We start from the raw sequence: 16,870 nt of genomic DNA, 5'->3' as shown, positions 1-16,870 counted from the left end.
CATGGTAGCCGAACACCACACGTAGTCAACGGGAAAATCTAGCCTAATCATCTCTTCATTCGTTGAAATTTTGACGCAGTTGGCTAGAACTAAAATATCCATGAAATAATGCAACCTTCGACTACATGTTAGCCTAACAACCACACTAAGTCAATGGAAAATGTAGCCTAACCATCGGTTTGCAAAAAAAAAAAACTGTCAATTTGCTGGAAATCGGCAGTTTTTTGGAAGGTATGTGCTATGTCTTAAAGAGTGAATGTTGTATTTTACGTACACCGTTGCTGTGGCGATGGATTGAGGTTTTAACTTCGATTACTTTTCAGCGGTATCATGGTTTTGGTATTTGGTGGTGAGTGATTTTATCCACACACGAAAAACATACATGATTAAGGAAAGGGCACCTTCAGCGGAAGTAAAACTGTGTTTTCTATTTCAGTTGATGGGTTACTCATTTTTCGTCATGTATTCGGTGGCTTGACGTTATTTGCTAAACGGTTGCAACTTTTTGCGATTAAACTTTTAATGAGTTTTCTATACGGTCGCAGCACTAGGAAGAGGGTAATTGTGCTTACTTTATCCATACAACCATTTCCGTAAACAGCATATTGAACTTTGGAAAAGAGCCTCCCTCAACCTTAAAAAACCCACGTTAATACATTAAGAGGGGCGTTTTTAACTTTTCATTTTCCAAAATAGCCCCCCAAAGCCAAATCTTGATTCCTACCCTGCAGGGAATATTTCGTGTGTAAATCAAATTTTCCCACACAAAAAAGAACGGGAAAATGACCGAACACGTAGGCTACCACACATGCATTATGATCACACGCACAGAGTGCGTCTGTTGGATTTAACTTGCTATGTTTTGAATAATTTTTCAGCATCAATAAATAAGTTTTAAGAACTTGCTGTTGTTAGTTACATTTTCAGCATTAACCCTGTAAGCCTAACCACCCCTATAACAACAAAAGAGGCATTTTTGGTTGAATATAATTTTGTTCCATTAGTGTTGGCATGGATTGAGGACTACATCAGTAAACTGATAAGCTTCACAGTTTACATAATCAGAGTCTGTCCATAAATGTATGAGTTGAGTTACCATAATGATGGTTGGTTTTGCTATGGGTGAGGAAGGATTCGAATAAGAGTAGGGTTAAAAAAAATCTATTGACAAGAGGGAAACCCAGTGAGAGAGACCACCTTTTACTGTTCTGCTACATTAAAACAGCCTCCAGGACCTGGGACAGAAATTGTTTCATGATGTTTATTTTTATGGCCTTTTTGCCCTTCGTTAAGATGCAAGTTGGCCTTGGTACCTTACCTCATGGCCTTGGTTCCCTTAAAAAATGTTGCCCCATTCAAGGCCAAAGTGGCCTTGCCCTAAAAATTGTGAAATTTGAGGCCTGTTGTTCATGCCACTAAATGGTAATGTCTAATCATAATAGGTGGATTAGTCATGTGACCGCTATTACACAGCACATACTGTAAATCAAAACCTCCACTGACGCAACGGAATGCGGGAAACACAGATAATAGCATCCATAGTAACCGTAGTGCCACGTTTTATACGAAGTCCATAATAATACTTGTGTTTTCGCCTGCCTAGATTTATAATTTATGCTACCTATTTAAAAAAAAAAAAAACTTTTCTCTCATTGTATCAATAATCTAAATCTACCGGGATTTTACTTGGCACCAGATGGTTCAGTAACAGTAACAGATGAGACACCCTATTTGACATTTCTGGCTAAGACCCGGCGAATAATTCCAGTAATCATCAGCTGTTTATTGTATGTCGACTTTGTATTCAATAGTCCACTTTAGGGCTATGGAATCAGGTCGGGATTGGGTAACGTTCCCAACCCAGTTTTGTGTAGAATCGCCAATGTAAAGGTACCCCATTTCATTAAGTAAGTTCATTTTTGTAATGAGAAAGTGCCCTTTTGTTACATTTACTAATGTTCTTGTGTTGAGAAATTTAGACATATAAATGAAATTAGAAAGTGCCCTTTTGTTGGAAAATATTCAAGAACTGGCATTTGCGGTTTTATAGTAATTCTGTAGCTGCCCCGTTGAAAATCACATGTCCCATAGCTTTTAAAAGTTTTTGAGTAACCCCCTCCCCGCCCGCCAGAATTAAACCTTCACGTTACGCCCTTGTGCGGATTTACCAGCCAGTGAACAACAGCACGCCATTCATTATTGGCAATGATTTGTGTTCCACCGAAAATGGTATGTAGTACACGGCGGATTTTAGGAGATTTCTATGCTATTATGCGACATTTGATAAATATATTGACATGGATAGCTTTATTTCAGTCAGTGTGTGGATACACGTTATACAGGACAATGTGTAGTTTGATACATAAATATCGTAGTAATTCCAACCCTTACTATTCCTACTGTTTGAAGATCACCAGTGTTACGTTCAAACGAGGTAAATATTATGTTTTTTAAGTTCATTACGGTAAGAGGCTAATCTTTTCTTGCAAACTATTCACAATGCTCAATAGTGAGGGAGTAGAATATATTCTACTGTGTTTATAATGTTAACATGTGATCGATTGATGTTTTTTTTATTTGTTTTTCCTATCGTTCTTGAAATACTTGAAACACTATGAATGTATCTAAAATGAAACAGAGATATTCCAATCATTTCTTTCTTTCGCTTTGTGAGGCTAATTTGTTCGGGTATTTATTGTTCCCCATACAGTTTGATAAGTTGCAGTTCAAACATCACTAAAAACTAAACGGTATCACTGCTTGCATTACACATAGCATAACAAGTCCAAAAAGAAAACACAACTTGAACTTCGAACAGGGTAAACTCAACCTTCGCATCAATACCAGATATAACAATACGTTATACAAACACATACTGCGATTATTTCAACTGACGAATACGGACTTTGACTACAAGAGCCGATTATACACCGTATGGATATGCAAATGCTTTCATCGACGCCATCTTTGATACTTGCTGGATGTTTCCTTTGCATTGAGTTATCGTGTTTGGTATATGTTTTGTCACTGAATCTGCTCAACTCGACCTGATATTTTCAGCATGGCTGCTCTAATTTATGTTGATGGTGAGTATTTTAATGGGAAATATGACACATAATATAGAGCTAGGTCTGTAACTGCATTATGCTATTATGAGTAACAGGAACCAGGAGTAACAGATATATGGTACCGTGCATATGATGGAATTATATGCATTATAGCGAGTAGTAGGAACAAGGAATTAGAGACAAATATTATATACTAATGAATTATATACATTATTATGAACAGCAGAACCAAAGACATAGTAATCGGTATTACATTGTATGACATTATATTAATTATAACGAGTAGTGTTAACAAGGAATAACAATTTAGTGTTATATAGTATGTAATTATATGTAATATTATGAACAGCAGAATCATATCACTGTTGCTGTATTTTTTAAACTAAAAAAGCCTTTGATACAGTCAACCATGAGATTCTTCTGCGTAAAATATCATATTATGGGATACAGGACAATAAGCTAGCCTGGTTCTCTAATTATTTGACAAATTAAGAACAAACTACTATTATTGATTGGGTTAAATCTGATGCAAGACCTGTTACAATTGGTGAAACCCCAGGGATCCATATTAGGTCCACTTTTTATTTATCATTTTTGGTTTCGATGAAATCGTAACCTATGCATTCATGCAGGCGGAGACTGTGTGTATGTGTGTGTGACGCCTGGCTTGTAACCACGGTATCTCAAGTAGGGAAGCTTGGACCAATCTAATATTTGGTGTATATGAGTGCCACATTGAGTAGATGTGCCCTATTTTTTTTTGGTGCCTGTGAAGGTCATCAAAGGTCAGTTAGAGGCTAAAAACCAACATATTAAAACAAGCAATAACTCCCATTGACAGGGTCCAACATGGTTGATATTTTGGGACTAGTTGTGAATGGGGTAAGGGGTCATTTCAAAACGTAACGGTCATGTGATCCAAGGTCAACAAAGGTCAATCAGGGGTCAAAAACTACTATTTTTGCAATAACTTGAGAACCAAATGTCCGTCAAGGTTGGGAGTTAAGCTATTGGAATCCAGAAGTCGACCCGCATCTAGGTGACCTTTGACCTCAAGTTGACCTCTGGTGACCTTTATCAGTTTTTTGGGCTATTTGAATTTTCGTGGCCAAAATCGGATCTCAAAGGTACCTTCCGATCAAAATGGTCCATAGTTGACCCCTGTGCGACCTTCGTGTGCGAAGTTATCAGAGGTCAATTTTTTTGTTTTTTTTAATAAGTACAGTTAGGATGGTCGCACAGGCTTGTCATGTTGCTTTTTGGAATCAAAAAAAGGTTGGAATTTTAGGACAGAGTGCACATTATCAAGGGAAACATTTTTGATAAAAACTATTAGGCCATCCAAGGTCATTCAGGGTTGATTATGTGCAAAAAAACTGCCAAATTATGCTATGTTTGGCAACAACTTCTAGTCACAAAGTCTGTCATGGCTGATATATTGGGACAAGTTCTGAATGAAGTAGGGGCACGTTTTCTAAAATAACCGTGATGTGATCCAAGGTCACCAAAGGTCAATTATGTGTCAAAATGTGTTTTTTGGCAATAACTTGTGAAACTACCATTGACAGGGTCCGACATGGTTGATATTTGTGGACTAGTTGTGAATGGGGTAAGGGATCGTTTCAAAACATAACAGTCATGTGATCCAAGGTCAACAATGGTCAATTATGGGTCAAAAACTAGTATTTTTGCAATAACTTGAGAACCAAATGACCATTAAGGATGGGAGTTACGCTATTGTAATACAATAGTCGACCTGCATTTGGGTGACCTTTGACCTCAGGTTGACCTCCAGTGACCTGTATTAGCTTCTTGCAAGTTGATTCTTTGAAGTTTCGTGGGCATATTCCAATCAAAATTGTCCATAAGGGACTCCTCTGCAACCTTAATGTGCGAAGTTATTAGAGATTTGGTTTTGTTTTGTAATACTTGGTGTGTGGATTCATAACATTGAGTACAAGAACCCTACTGTTTTTGATGGAGGTGTGTATAACCACGTACAGTAGACTGACCTGTGTTAGCATGCCATATTGTTATTGTAACAGCTACTTCTGGTTATACTAACAAGCAGAAGTCTAGTGCATTGAAGTCATCGAAACCTCAATGCATTTTGCATTCTGGTTATTAATGACCTCCCTACTGTAGTTTCGAATTGTAAGGTTTCCTTTATGCCGATGATACTGCCATCATGTATAGTTAAATATACGGAATAGATATTGAAAGGGTCATAAATTTGGACCTGGAAGCTGTTTCTGATTGGATGAACACTAATAAGCTGAAACACTAACACTAAGCACTGTACACTAAATGCTTCTAAAACCAAGGTTATGACATTTGGATCTTCTCAAATTATAAAAAAAAAAAAATGTTAATCCCCTGTATGTAAAGCTTGATGATGATATTCTTGAAATTGTGTATGTATTCAAATACCTTAGAATATGGTTCGACCCGTTTCTTAGATGGGAAAAACAAAATGACTGCAAAAACATCACAGAAACTGGGTATTCTAAAAGACAAAGTTGGTGTGTTGACCAGCATACACGTAATACTCTGTACAACGCGGCGACGAACAAATTGGTTGACCGGGTTCAGATTCTTCAAAATCGTGCAGCTAGATTGGTCCTGTGGGGTGTGAGCTTCGGGATGTGCATGTGACTGATAATGTTGCTGAATTATGGTGGCTAAATTTTCGTCAACGTGCATTATATTTCAGGAATATTCTAATATATAGATGTGTCCACGGCCTGGCTTCAGATTACCTTACTGATAATACAATTCTACTGAGAGATAGCCATTCGTTCATAACTAGATCTAGCTACTCTAATAATGTTTAACTTGGTCCTGTTAGATCAGGGAATGGTAAAAGGTCCTGTAAACTTCCTGGAGGTAGGTCGTTACAACAGTCTTCCCCCAAATGTTAATGCTTGCCAAAAGTTTTTAAACGCAATATGTAAACTAATATAGTTTAGGTGTCTGATATTTGTTTGTCTATCTTTTTGCCGTCCTTTTGTGCTTGCCGTTTTTCTATCGCATTATCTTGTATCTTTATCTTGTATTGAGGGCTCCTCTGGAAAGCAGGGCTTCTGCCCTGAGCAGGACTACCCTCATTAGAGATGATAATAATATAAAATTTAAAAATAATAATAATAGAGTGATTGGTTTTACATACTATGGAATTCTATTCATTATAACGAGTAGCAGGAAAAGGGAATATCATATAGGTATGGCATAGTATGGAATTATATGTATTATTATGAACAGCAGAATCAAGGAATTAAAGACAGATGTTACATAAATATCTCGGAATCGTTATTTTCACCTAAATTGACTCAGGTGGACTTAACTTTACAACTGGCTCAATGGTTTCCATGGTTAACATCTAAAACTCCGCAGCAGTTACGTCCAACGCACAAAAGGAACATTTATGATGGACAGAAAATCAAAGGAAAAAGATGGGCAGGAGGATGCAGCCGCTGCGTCCGATCCGCTAGTAATACCAAACTTGGCAGAGGGCATACTTAAAAGTAAGTTTAGATTTACAGATGAACAAATCCATTGGGTAGTTACCCTGATATCCATTAACAGTTTGACGAAAAAGAAGGACATGTATTGTTTAAGGATTTACAAAAGCTCGATCTACTTCTGGCGAGGGGCACGTTTACTTCTCATGTAGTTACGCCACCCCCATCCCCCTCAGTAATTGCAAATTGATACGTCTTATTTATATTCACACTTGGCTTCCATAAGTGTACGCCCAATAACAATCTAATTATTGTTATTTTGTTGGCTCCTACGCTTATTCAAATTAATCTTAAGGTTTACACATAAGCATTGATCCATGTCTGCAAAGCAATGTACAATGGCTGATACATTGCTGTGATCCCTGTATAACAGTGGTTATACGTGGATGAAAATTGTTGTTACTGATCCTATTCTGAACAGATATTCGGTTCTAAACTTTTCTAAACGACAAATTATCCCCATTGGGGAATTATAGCAGTAGAAATGTCACATAATATAGTATAGTAAATATTATGAAACTTCTGTATTGGTTAAGTGGTACCCTTTGCACAAACCAACTAGTTAAAGCGTCCCGACCACCCCCTCTCCCTCCTCATTTGCATATATTTTTTTTTCATTTCCTGAACAAACCTGTTGATGTAAAACAACTTCCTCTGTAATTTCATATACTGGTATTCATATGAAATGTATAGTTTGCTTTTCTACGATGATTTTTTTTTATTTCATTTCATTTGACTTTTTCAGACCGTATGGAGCAATTCAAAGCAGAGCTAAAAACGGAATATGAATATTCACATCGTTCCATCCGACCAATCCCTTTCTTAGAGAAACACTATCAAGTCCAACGTTTGTTTCTCGAGGGAGGAGTTGAATATCTTTCTAAAGATCAGACTAAACATCAACATCGCTGGCAGAAACTAGATTCTTACAAAGACATTTTTAACAAAAATGAAATGGAAGATAACCGATGGATTATTGAAGGTGAACCAGGGTCCGGTAAATCATTCCTAACCTTACAACTCACGTATGAGTGGTGTGCTAATGACGGGGAATCATGTCTGTGTGACGTAAACATATTGATTGTAGTTAAGATGAGACAATTATCAGGTGTGTCGTCTATTTATGAGGCTATTAAACGTTTCGTTTTATCCAAAGACTCTAAATTTTCTATTGATGATATTGAAGAAATACTTAGTGAAGCAGAAACCTCTTTAGTGATTGTGCTAGATGGGATTGACGAGTACCCTCACCACAGCCTATCAAACCATTTCATGAGTATCATCAAGAAAATAATCTTATCAAAATGTAAACTTATTGTTACAACACGATCAGGTAAAATACCTAAGGAATGTGTTGATTGGACTAACCGTGTAAGATTAACGGGATTTAGTACTGAAACACAGGAAAGGTACGTACGTGAAGTATTAACATCAGGTAATGATGATGAAACACTGAATGTTATCAAGGAATGGCTTCCAAGTACTTCAATCCTCTTTGAATTCTATCAGATCCCTCTAATCTTTGTTACGTATGCTCACCTCTCTCACGAGACTGAAAGTGAGCTATTGCATTTTACCTCCATAACCAGTTTCTTCAGTCACGTGATCAGCTCTCTTTATAGTCATTTTGATAATAAGATGGAATGTGCAAATATGGACAGCGGCTTTGTAACGAGTGAGAAACACAACCAGGAGTTTAATAGACTTTCGTTTCAGGGCCTTCAGTTACAATCAGAAAGTCCTCAGTGGAAGAAAGATTTACTTATCAAAGAGATTGGAGAATCTTTCATTGAAACTTTCGTATGCATTGGTATATTACGAGAGGAGGAAAGAATATCAAACCAAACTGAAGAAACTCTATCAAATTCTGAAGTCATTAAAATTATCAAATTTTATCACAACCTTTACTGTGATTGGTACGCTGCTCATTATTTGGCTGACGTCATCGCTAAGATTGATGATCCCGATATTAAGTCTGATGGAGACGAAGGACTCGAAATACTAGAGGACTTGGATCCTTTTACCTTCCAGTACCTCTACCGATTTGCGTGTGGCTTAAATCCTGCATGTGCAAAACACATATTAGATTATCTGAGCCATGTAGAATGTGGAGATGTCTTTGTGATGTTGTGTTTACTTGAACAACGTGGAAAGGTAGATGGCATTAAAGACAATCTGAGAGAAATCTGTTCCAGAACATTACAGATGAGGAATCAAGATACTAGGGTGATGCAGAGATCTGTTTTACAACTGATAAACATCGGTGCTAGAGAAAAGGTATATTATAGAATAAATTTACCATTCTGAAGAACTGGTTACAAGGTAGAGCGCAATGTGTCATAAGGCACACCACTGTATGTATGGTGTGCACATGTTGTGAACGCTATGTAAATGCTTGAAAATATCTATCGTTTATAAAAGAAAATATATGAAATGTTAAAAAGTAAGGAAACCAACAAACACACTGGTTTTAATATTCAACATTTCCCGCCAATCTCCTATAGTCATGAGGATTAAATGCATCGTTAATATATAACCAGAAGAATGAAAACTACAGTAACTGTTCATATAGAGGTAACATGATACTGCTGCAATATCCACGAGCATTTATTATGTGCGCATGAACAACTCAAATCTATCGATTCTGATCATGTGATTTCACAGAACGAATTATAATTTCGAAAACACTACGTTGTTAAAGATCAGATGATGTAAATTGCTCGACCATTATAAAGGAACTTAGACAATAAAAAACTGCGATGATTGTGCCACATATCAGATATGAATATTCAGTAAAATTAACTGTTGATTGATGATTAATCAATAAAAATACTATTAATAATCGGTCTACTTATTCTTTCATTACAGATACCAGTTTCAAGTTTATATCTCTTTGAGTCTTTCCAGTCAGTAGATGTCTTAACCAATCATATTGTTCTTAAATCTCAACTTCGTATTCCAATACTAGAGAACGTTGAGCAACTTTGGTTTGAGCAAAACGGACACGAAATGACAGAAATTGAGTTGGATGGAATACTCAGCTTTATAGCAAAGTGTAAAAATCTGAAAACAGTAAGGTAAATAATGCATCTTGAAGATCTTTTTCATAACAAGTACATTGTGTCTGTCGCAGTCTGGCGAAGGGAACTCTCTTGGAGTGTCCCTCTTGAGGCTAAATAAAGACTGAGTGGACCAGTGTAACATGGAGTAGTAGGTAAAGAAATGCCGCACATAAATGTATGTAGGCCGGTGTAAAATGGAGGAGTACATAAACATATGGCATTAGATAAATTTATCTTATTTCGAGTGGTTCTTCGAGTAAGCTTTCTTAGTTCATCATTAATAAAAGCACCTGTGGAAGTGAGTAGTAAGAGTACAACGACAGGACAACACCGCAGGCATGTTTACCAGTATAGATAACTTTTTACACAAAATCATTTTGTTCAAGAATGACACTGTATTACTCCTGTCTGTTGGAATGACGAAAAGGTTTCACATGAATGTGCAATGACAGATTGCGATTCACTGAAGTAGTTATGTCAAAATTGCTGATTACAATACTTATTTACTTCGGGGCATTTGTAGGTATACGAATACTACGAATGCTACAGCTTCCCTATATGCGCCTTCTCTCGTTAGTGGTAGTGATGACATACCCCAGTCATCTAAAAGATTATCATACTCCTTTTGAGAGGTAAGTTACCGCCAGTATCATAGGCGAAGGAGTCGGGGATAGGTGACTATAACCCACCCCTCCCCACCACAAAACAAAAACAAGAAGACATTTTACCGAAATTCAGACAATATGCTGATATTGTTTCAAGCACTGCCAACAAACAAAACTAAACTGCAATAATATTTTTGATGAGAATCATTGGTTCCGTACAAAATTCAGCTTCTGTTAATTAGACTAACATCCTAAGCTTGCCTGATTATAACCTGGCATTACTATTGTGGAGTTTTGACACAGTTAGAATTCCATGCTTTCCTTCTAACGAACACGAGGTTCAAAAGTGAGGGGGGCTTCAGCGAAATTACATTTTCAGGTGTATCGTTACAACCACCCCCCATTCAAATTGGGTTCCTACGCTCATGGTCAGGACCTACTCTACTGGGCTGATGTATCATCTTGTAAATGTTCGTACATGCAGAGGCCCTGGTACAAACCTGTATACGGTATACCGAAGACCCTGGATTCAATGGCAGTATTTGTTGGTAATCCCAAGTTTAAAAAACAACAATTTAAATCGCAGGAAATTCCAAGTTAAATCATTGTTCTATTTTCGATGTTTATTTTTTCTCCACAGATTTAACTATTCGTTGTTACCCGTCGGATTTCATCGTCGTGCACTATTGACGTCATTAACTGAAAACAATGTTGAAGGTAATTGCTAAAATCATGAAAATAATACTTTATCTGAATATACATTTTATAATAACAACAGACTTAGTGTTAAAATACTTGTTACATTGACACTGGTAACAAACGTGCAGTGCTTCATTTGTAATGTATTCTTTGCTTAAACAATGACTAGCATCCCTCTAATTATTAAACACCTTTTAAGAAATCTACACGAATAAAATACGTAAAACAATTGATCAGTGTATATATACCAATGGTTGTGGTATCTAATGATGAAATCATGACAGATAGGTGTGACGTCATTGTGCTTTGTATGACGTCAGATACTTGGTATGACATCCCTGTAATTGTACGACTAAAGTTTTGTGCTTAAGATCTAAAGGATGGTCCTTAGAAAATAAGTTATTTTACTAAATGTGAGACATTTCCATCTCTTTTCAGTTTTATGGTATCCATCAGAAGTTTGGTATCGTTTGAATCTCACCTCTGGTACTTGGCAGGTATGGATCAGTTTAATTAAATCATATCAATAACGTGATGCATGAATTCTTTTCATCATTTTATAAAAGAACATTACATCATTATTTCTACTATGTCAAATTTCTTTCTGTCAGAAATTCCCTGGTGGATTTCTTTTCCTAATCATATTGCGTTGATTTTTAGAGATTTTTAGCAATACTTTAGGTTGACATCAACGCAACAGCGTAAATGAAAATATGAGTTAATGTTGAAATGTAATCGCATGAAGATAGAAGTACCTTACGCCACGCTGTCGTGATCTGAGTGTTAAATTTGTTTTAATTTTCCAGCACAAAATCGACAACACTGATCTCACTGAAGAAGACTACATTAGAGTGGTGAGTTCAGTTTACAAGACTAAGATTAATGGTTTTGGTCTTTGCCTTTGCCTTGATTTGATGTAACGATTAATTATAGTTTTAATCAATATTCATTAGTATGTTTTAGTTACCCAGAAAATAGTACGATACTTTGTCAGGTCTCCTTTATCATTTTCCTTACCTATTCACTAACCCTGTCACTGACCCTATCACATACATATACAATAACCCTGTCACTGACCCCATCACATATCTATTCACTAACCCTGCCACCGACCCCATCACTTACCTAATCACTAACTCTGTCACTGACCCCATCACTTACCTATTTACTAACTCTGTAGCTGACCCCATCACTTACCTATCCACTAAACCTGTCTCTGACCCCACTTAAAAAGTGGTTTAAAGCTTGGAAGAAGTTTGTCTCATTCTGGTACAAATTTCTTTAAATGTGAATTACATGACAGTATCAACGTGAATCACTGACGCGAACACTCTCCTACTATACCGTTCAACAATAATTTATTGTATTTCTCTATTCCTAGGTTTCAAGCTTCCGTGACATGAACGTCTAATATCAGCTACTTAACTCCTGTATTGAGATTTTGAGAGTGGACCGTCACCCTAGCTAGGTCAACTTTAAGTCAATGTGAGGACGTCAGAAGATTTCAATGCATTGCTACAAAATGCACAGTATAAAAATAAAAATTTCTTTAGTGACATCGACCGTTTGCTAAAATGAACTTTGGATACTAGTTAAATGTTGTACATTTCCTCATGTGACATGGTATGATCAAGCTAATCTCAGTGTAAGATGTTAGAATGCATCTAAGAAGATCGCAAATCAACAACGTAATAAGATATAATAGACCAGAGTTGTCATATTGGTCATGTGTGTGTGTACGTGGGTGGGATGGAGATTGAGTGGGGAGGTTAATGGAGAAATGAATGATATACTCAATACATATTACAATATTAGTTACAACCAAAGAAAGACAAGTGACCCATGTCAGTTTATTCAAGAGTTTCAATCTAGTGTTATTGACTTACACATTCAGAGTAATTGTCTAAAGACTTATTTTACATTGTAGTAATGTCGTTATTTATCAATACAACCACTCCTTTTATTTGATATGTCTGAATGAACTCAAGTATATTTAGGAATGAGGAGTTGTAGGGGTATGACTAGATCATTTATAATATTTAAGGCAATAATTACTTACGACCGGAGAACGAATCAAACTATTTCGCTCTTAGTCGATTTCATGTATTTCAATCATTTGTTATTGTCGTACATACTTACAAGATATTTCTAGTAATTCATTTTATGTTATGCTATGTTCTTGTTAAAAACATTTAATATCAAGAGTATTTTTTTTTTGTGGCAATGACGACCATCAAACTAAAGCGCCTCTGTTATATCGGATGTCCAACTACGGTTAATATTGTTTTGTCTTTAAAGGCAATTTATTTTACGTTATGCTATTTTAGTTATTTGGAAGAAAATTCAAATATTTGATCTTCACAAGGAACGTCTTTTTTTCTAAAGAATACCGCGTAAGACTCCTGAATAACGCCATATTTACAAGTAAACAACACACAAGATGAAGCCAACTACTTAAAAAAAAAATAATTTGTAAATTAAGAGAAAATAATGACTTCATATTAACCATTAACCACTTCCATTTCCCCCTCCTTCTATAATCAATGAACATGCTTGTTAGGTCATTGCTTCACTTTGGTTTGTCTAGTCATAGACTCTGCTTGGGAACACACCCATCCATTCCCTGCTATAGGAGTGAATGTAATATATAAGTTATCTCATATGTGATGTTTGAGGTATTTTACAATTAAACACGAATGAGACTTAGCCTATTTTAAATTAAAGTGGTCTGTTCAGTCAAATCTAAAGCTGGAATTTGATGAGCACATCACTGAAATGACTGGATTGTAAAATAAGATTCCAACTCCAGTCAACAATGCTCATTTCCTATTAATATAATTATTGTTGTAGCTAATTAAATGTCCTATACATACATAACATAATTATACATGACTATATAGTGCTTAATGAGACATTGAATGGATGAATGATAGAAAACAGAGATGTTTTCAAAACACCTGATTCGTCTGATGAAGGTGCAAGAGTCCATGTTTCGTACTGTTTTTGTTTCTTTCTGATACCGTTTTATCTTTCTATTTTCTATCATATCCACTATTGTTATATTATGGTGAAGTAAGAACTCATAATTGTTACTATTTAAATGTTGCCTTCAATTTCACATCTTCGAGTCGGTCGGTTCCGATCAACGCATAAAAATACGGTTTTTCATCATCTGCATCGTCTGCAGAAACAAAAATAACGCACATCACGTGATCTTTCGCAAGTAATGTTCATATTGGCAATGTCCTCCACCGTACCTTGAAATTTTCTTACTAGTACTTACATGTTTGTATTTATCCATAGTAGGACTGTGCACTACATGAACCATACGTACTATTACAGGTCTTGTAAAATCAAGTGTATTCGGATTGAACGCTTGAGTTATATACTTTACTGTGTTAGGTCGATTGAGTTTTTTCTTTACTGTGTTAGGTCGCTTGAGTTATATACTTTACTGTGCTTCGTCGCTTGAGTTATATACTTTACTGTGTTTGGTCGATTGAGTTTTATACTTTACTGTGTTTGGTCGCTTGAGTTATATACTTCTCTGTGTTAGGTCGCTTGAGTTATTTACTTTATTGTGTTAGGTCGCTTGAGTTATTTACCTTATTGTGTTAGGTCGCTTGAGTTATATACTTTACTGTGTTTCGTCGCTTGAGTTCTATACTTTACTGTGTTTGGTCGATTGAGTTTTATACTTTACTGTGTTTGGTCGCTTGAGTTATATACTTTATTGTGTTAGGTCGCTTGAGTTATTTACTTTATTGTGTTTGGTCGATTGAGTTATATACTTTACTGTGTTTGGTCGATTGAGTTATATACTTTACTGTGTTTCGTCGCTCGAGTTATATACTTCTCTGTGTTTGGTCGCTTGAGTTGTATACTTTACGGTGTTTAGTCGACTTACAATGCTTGTAGCTCTTATAATGATTTATTATTAAACTAGAATTACTTCTAGCTTGTTTTCTCTCTTCTAATAAAATTCCACGATCCGACAAATACTATCATAAACCATAAACTATCTTTACAAAGCGCCCTTAATTTGACATACTTTGCATGGGGCTTATGAAGATTATGTTAATATTGAATGAATATTAATATTACGTTATAAATTTGTCAATAAAACCACCCTCCTTAGGGAGGGTCATATAATCAGAATGAAGTCTGATCCAATACCTTGGTGAGTTAATGACAGCACAAAGTTCACAATACTTGTTGTTTACATTGTGTAAAAATATATTTATTGCTTAATATGAGAGAAGAAGATATGGTGAGTAGGTTATAAATAAGTCAGCTAAAAAGATTAACCGATCAGCAACAAGCAGATTTGATACGGTCGTTGATAATGATATTTATCTGATATATTGATCAAATAAGTCACCCTCGGCACGTTTACTTATGGAAAAGAAAACGTAAATTGGTACCTGGTACAGGACACGGATCTGGAAAGGTGGAAGGGGTGGTAACAGGTAGTTATTTGCATTTATATTGAAATAACTTTGCCTCAGAATTACACATTTCACGTCAAAATTGTTACGTTTCTGGGGAGCCTTTTCCAAATCCTGAATTCACCCAGGCCGATGGACAGCAGAAGATGCAAGACAATTTCAATACTTCAAAGCTATCCTCACACATATCACTTGTAATTACCATAAAAGCGATCAGTATTGGCTCCAAACATGCTAGAGAAGACGAATTATGGTCACCTGTGTCCAGTTTACATTGCTATGTTACCTTAACATCAATCCCCTATTTGACACATGATAATGTCTATTTAGTCGATTATTACTGTCTTGACAGGATCTTAATACTTTTGAAAAAAATTATTGACTTTAAACTATTAACATGCTTGCGTTCATTAAAATCCTGTTTAGAATAAAAGAAAAAAGAGCAAATAGTTTTGGAGGTTGGAACTGGACTAATCTGCATTACAAATCTAGAAGTGTGTCTATAGCTTGATCAATTGTAATTTTCAATATAAATATTCAATATTCAGTTCTATAGTCCCATTGTAGGGTGTACATCATGAGTTGTTGTTACACATCATTACTGATATCATATTATTACCCTATGTATTTCGTACAGTGATTTATTGTAACATATTGACACGAGCAACGTCACTCATACATTATTACCAGAGATTTCTTATGGCGCTTCTGCGCCCGATATCATTCTGCGTAGCAGCAACGTTTTTGCAGTACTAGCAATAACTAACTTGACATGTCCAAAACAAATATAATGTGTGTGTTAACTACAAATATATCGCGTTAATATCGATATCCGTATTCATTACACCCATTCTCTTTTAAAATATAATGTTTCCCTCTACACTAGTTACTTAGCGACTCAATTGAAGATGGGTGACAACGTGTAGTTTGTACCAAACTATAGCGTAAACGAATTTACACAAAACTGTGTTTCATCGACATGGCAAATAGTTAATCAAAGCATGAACACAAGTTCTGGACGAATAAAAGGGAGATAAAAACAGTATGATACATAAGATTATAATTTAAATTTGGAAATACGTTTTGACTAACACGAAATGTTTCAAGCTTCTAGATCTGCTGTAAATCTTTATTTTACAGGGCGCTCGACATTATCCCTAGATCAGTCTCCTCGCGGAAGTTCTTTCGGAAATACTTCCGTGGCTCTTTAAATCTTAGCTTTTTGTTGTTGTTGGTGGTGATGAAGTTTTCTTCCGCAGAGATTAAACTAATGAGTGCAGTTACGAGCATTAAACCTGCTGTTATTGGTAAATATAATATGATAGTGTCATATATACACGAACTAACTTTAACCTGCTGCTATTGGTAAAAATAATCTGATAGTGTCATATATACACACACCAGCTTTAGGGGAGAACATATCGTCATTTTTTGATTCCAGATTCCATAGTGTCACCTTGCGCATAC

General features: G+C 35.9%; 3 protein-coding genes across 17 annotated transcripts in view; 2 read left to right on the top strand and 1 right to left on the bottom strand.

Annotated features, from left to right (window-relative positions):
* LOC139985117 (NLR family CARD domain-containing protein 4-like) overlaps positions 1 to 16,870 on the top strand; it is a 468,217-nt gene that overhangs the window by 337,804 nt on the left and 113,543 nt on the right. The gene's annotated exons all lie outside the window — the stretch shown is intronic.
* The window catches only part of LOC139985143 (uncharacterized), a 272,368-nt gene that overhangs the window by 188,277 nt on the left and 67,221 nt on the right, over positions 1 to 16,870 (bottom strand). The gene's annotated exons all lie outside the window — the stretch shown is intronic.
* Positions 2,651 to 11,875, top strand: LOC139984435 (uncharacterized). The gene is made up of 7 exons (XM_071998346.1): positions 2,651 to 3,086; positions 6,402 to 6,592; positions 7,335 to 8,866; positions 9,458 to 9,666; positions 10,897 to 10,973; positions 11,394 to 11,452; positions 11,762 to 11,875. Exons 2-7 carry the CDS (start codon positions 6,493 to 6,495, stop codon positions 11,873 to 11,875), a joined length of 2,091 nt encoding a protein of 696 aa, XP_071854447.1. The 5' UTR covers positions 2,651 to 3,086; positions 6,402 to 6,492.

This window comes from Apostichopus japonicus, chromosome 17 (genome assembly GCF_037975245.1).
Source record: "Apostichopus japonicus isolate 1M-3 chromosome 17, ASM3797524v1, whole genome shotgun sequence".
In the NCBI taxonomy this organism is placed as follows: domain Eukaryota; kingdom Metazoa; phylum Echinodermata; class Holothuroidea; order Aspidochirotida; family Stichopodidae; genus Apostichopus; species Apostichopus japonicus.
This window is presented reverse-complemented; position numbering and strand designations above follow the sequence as displayed.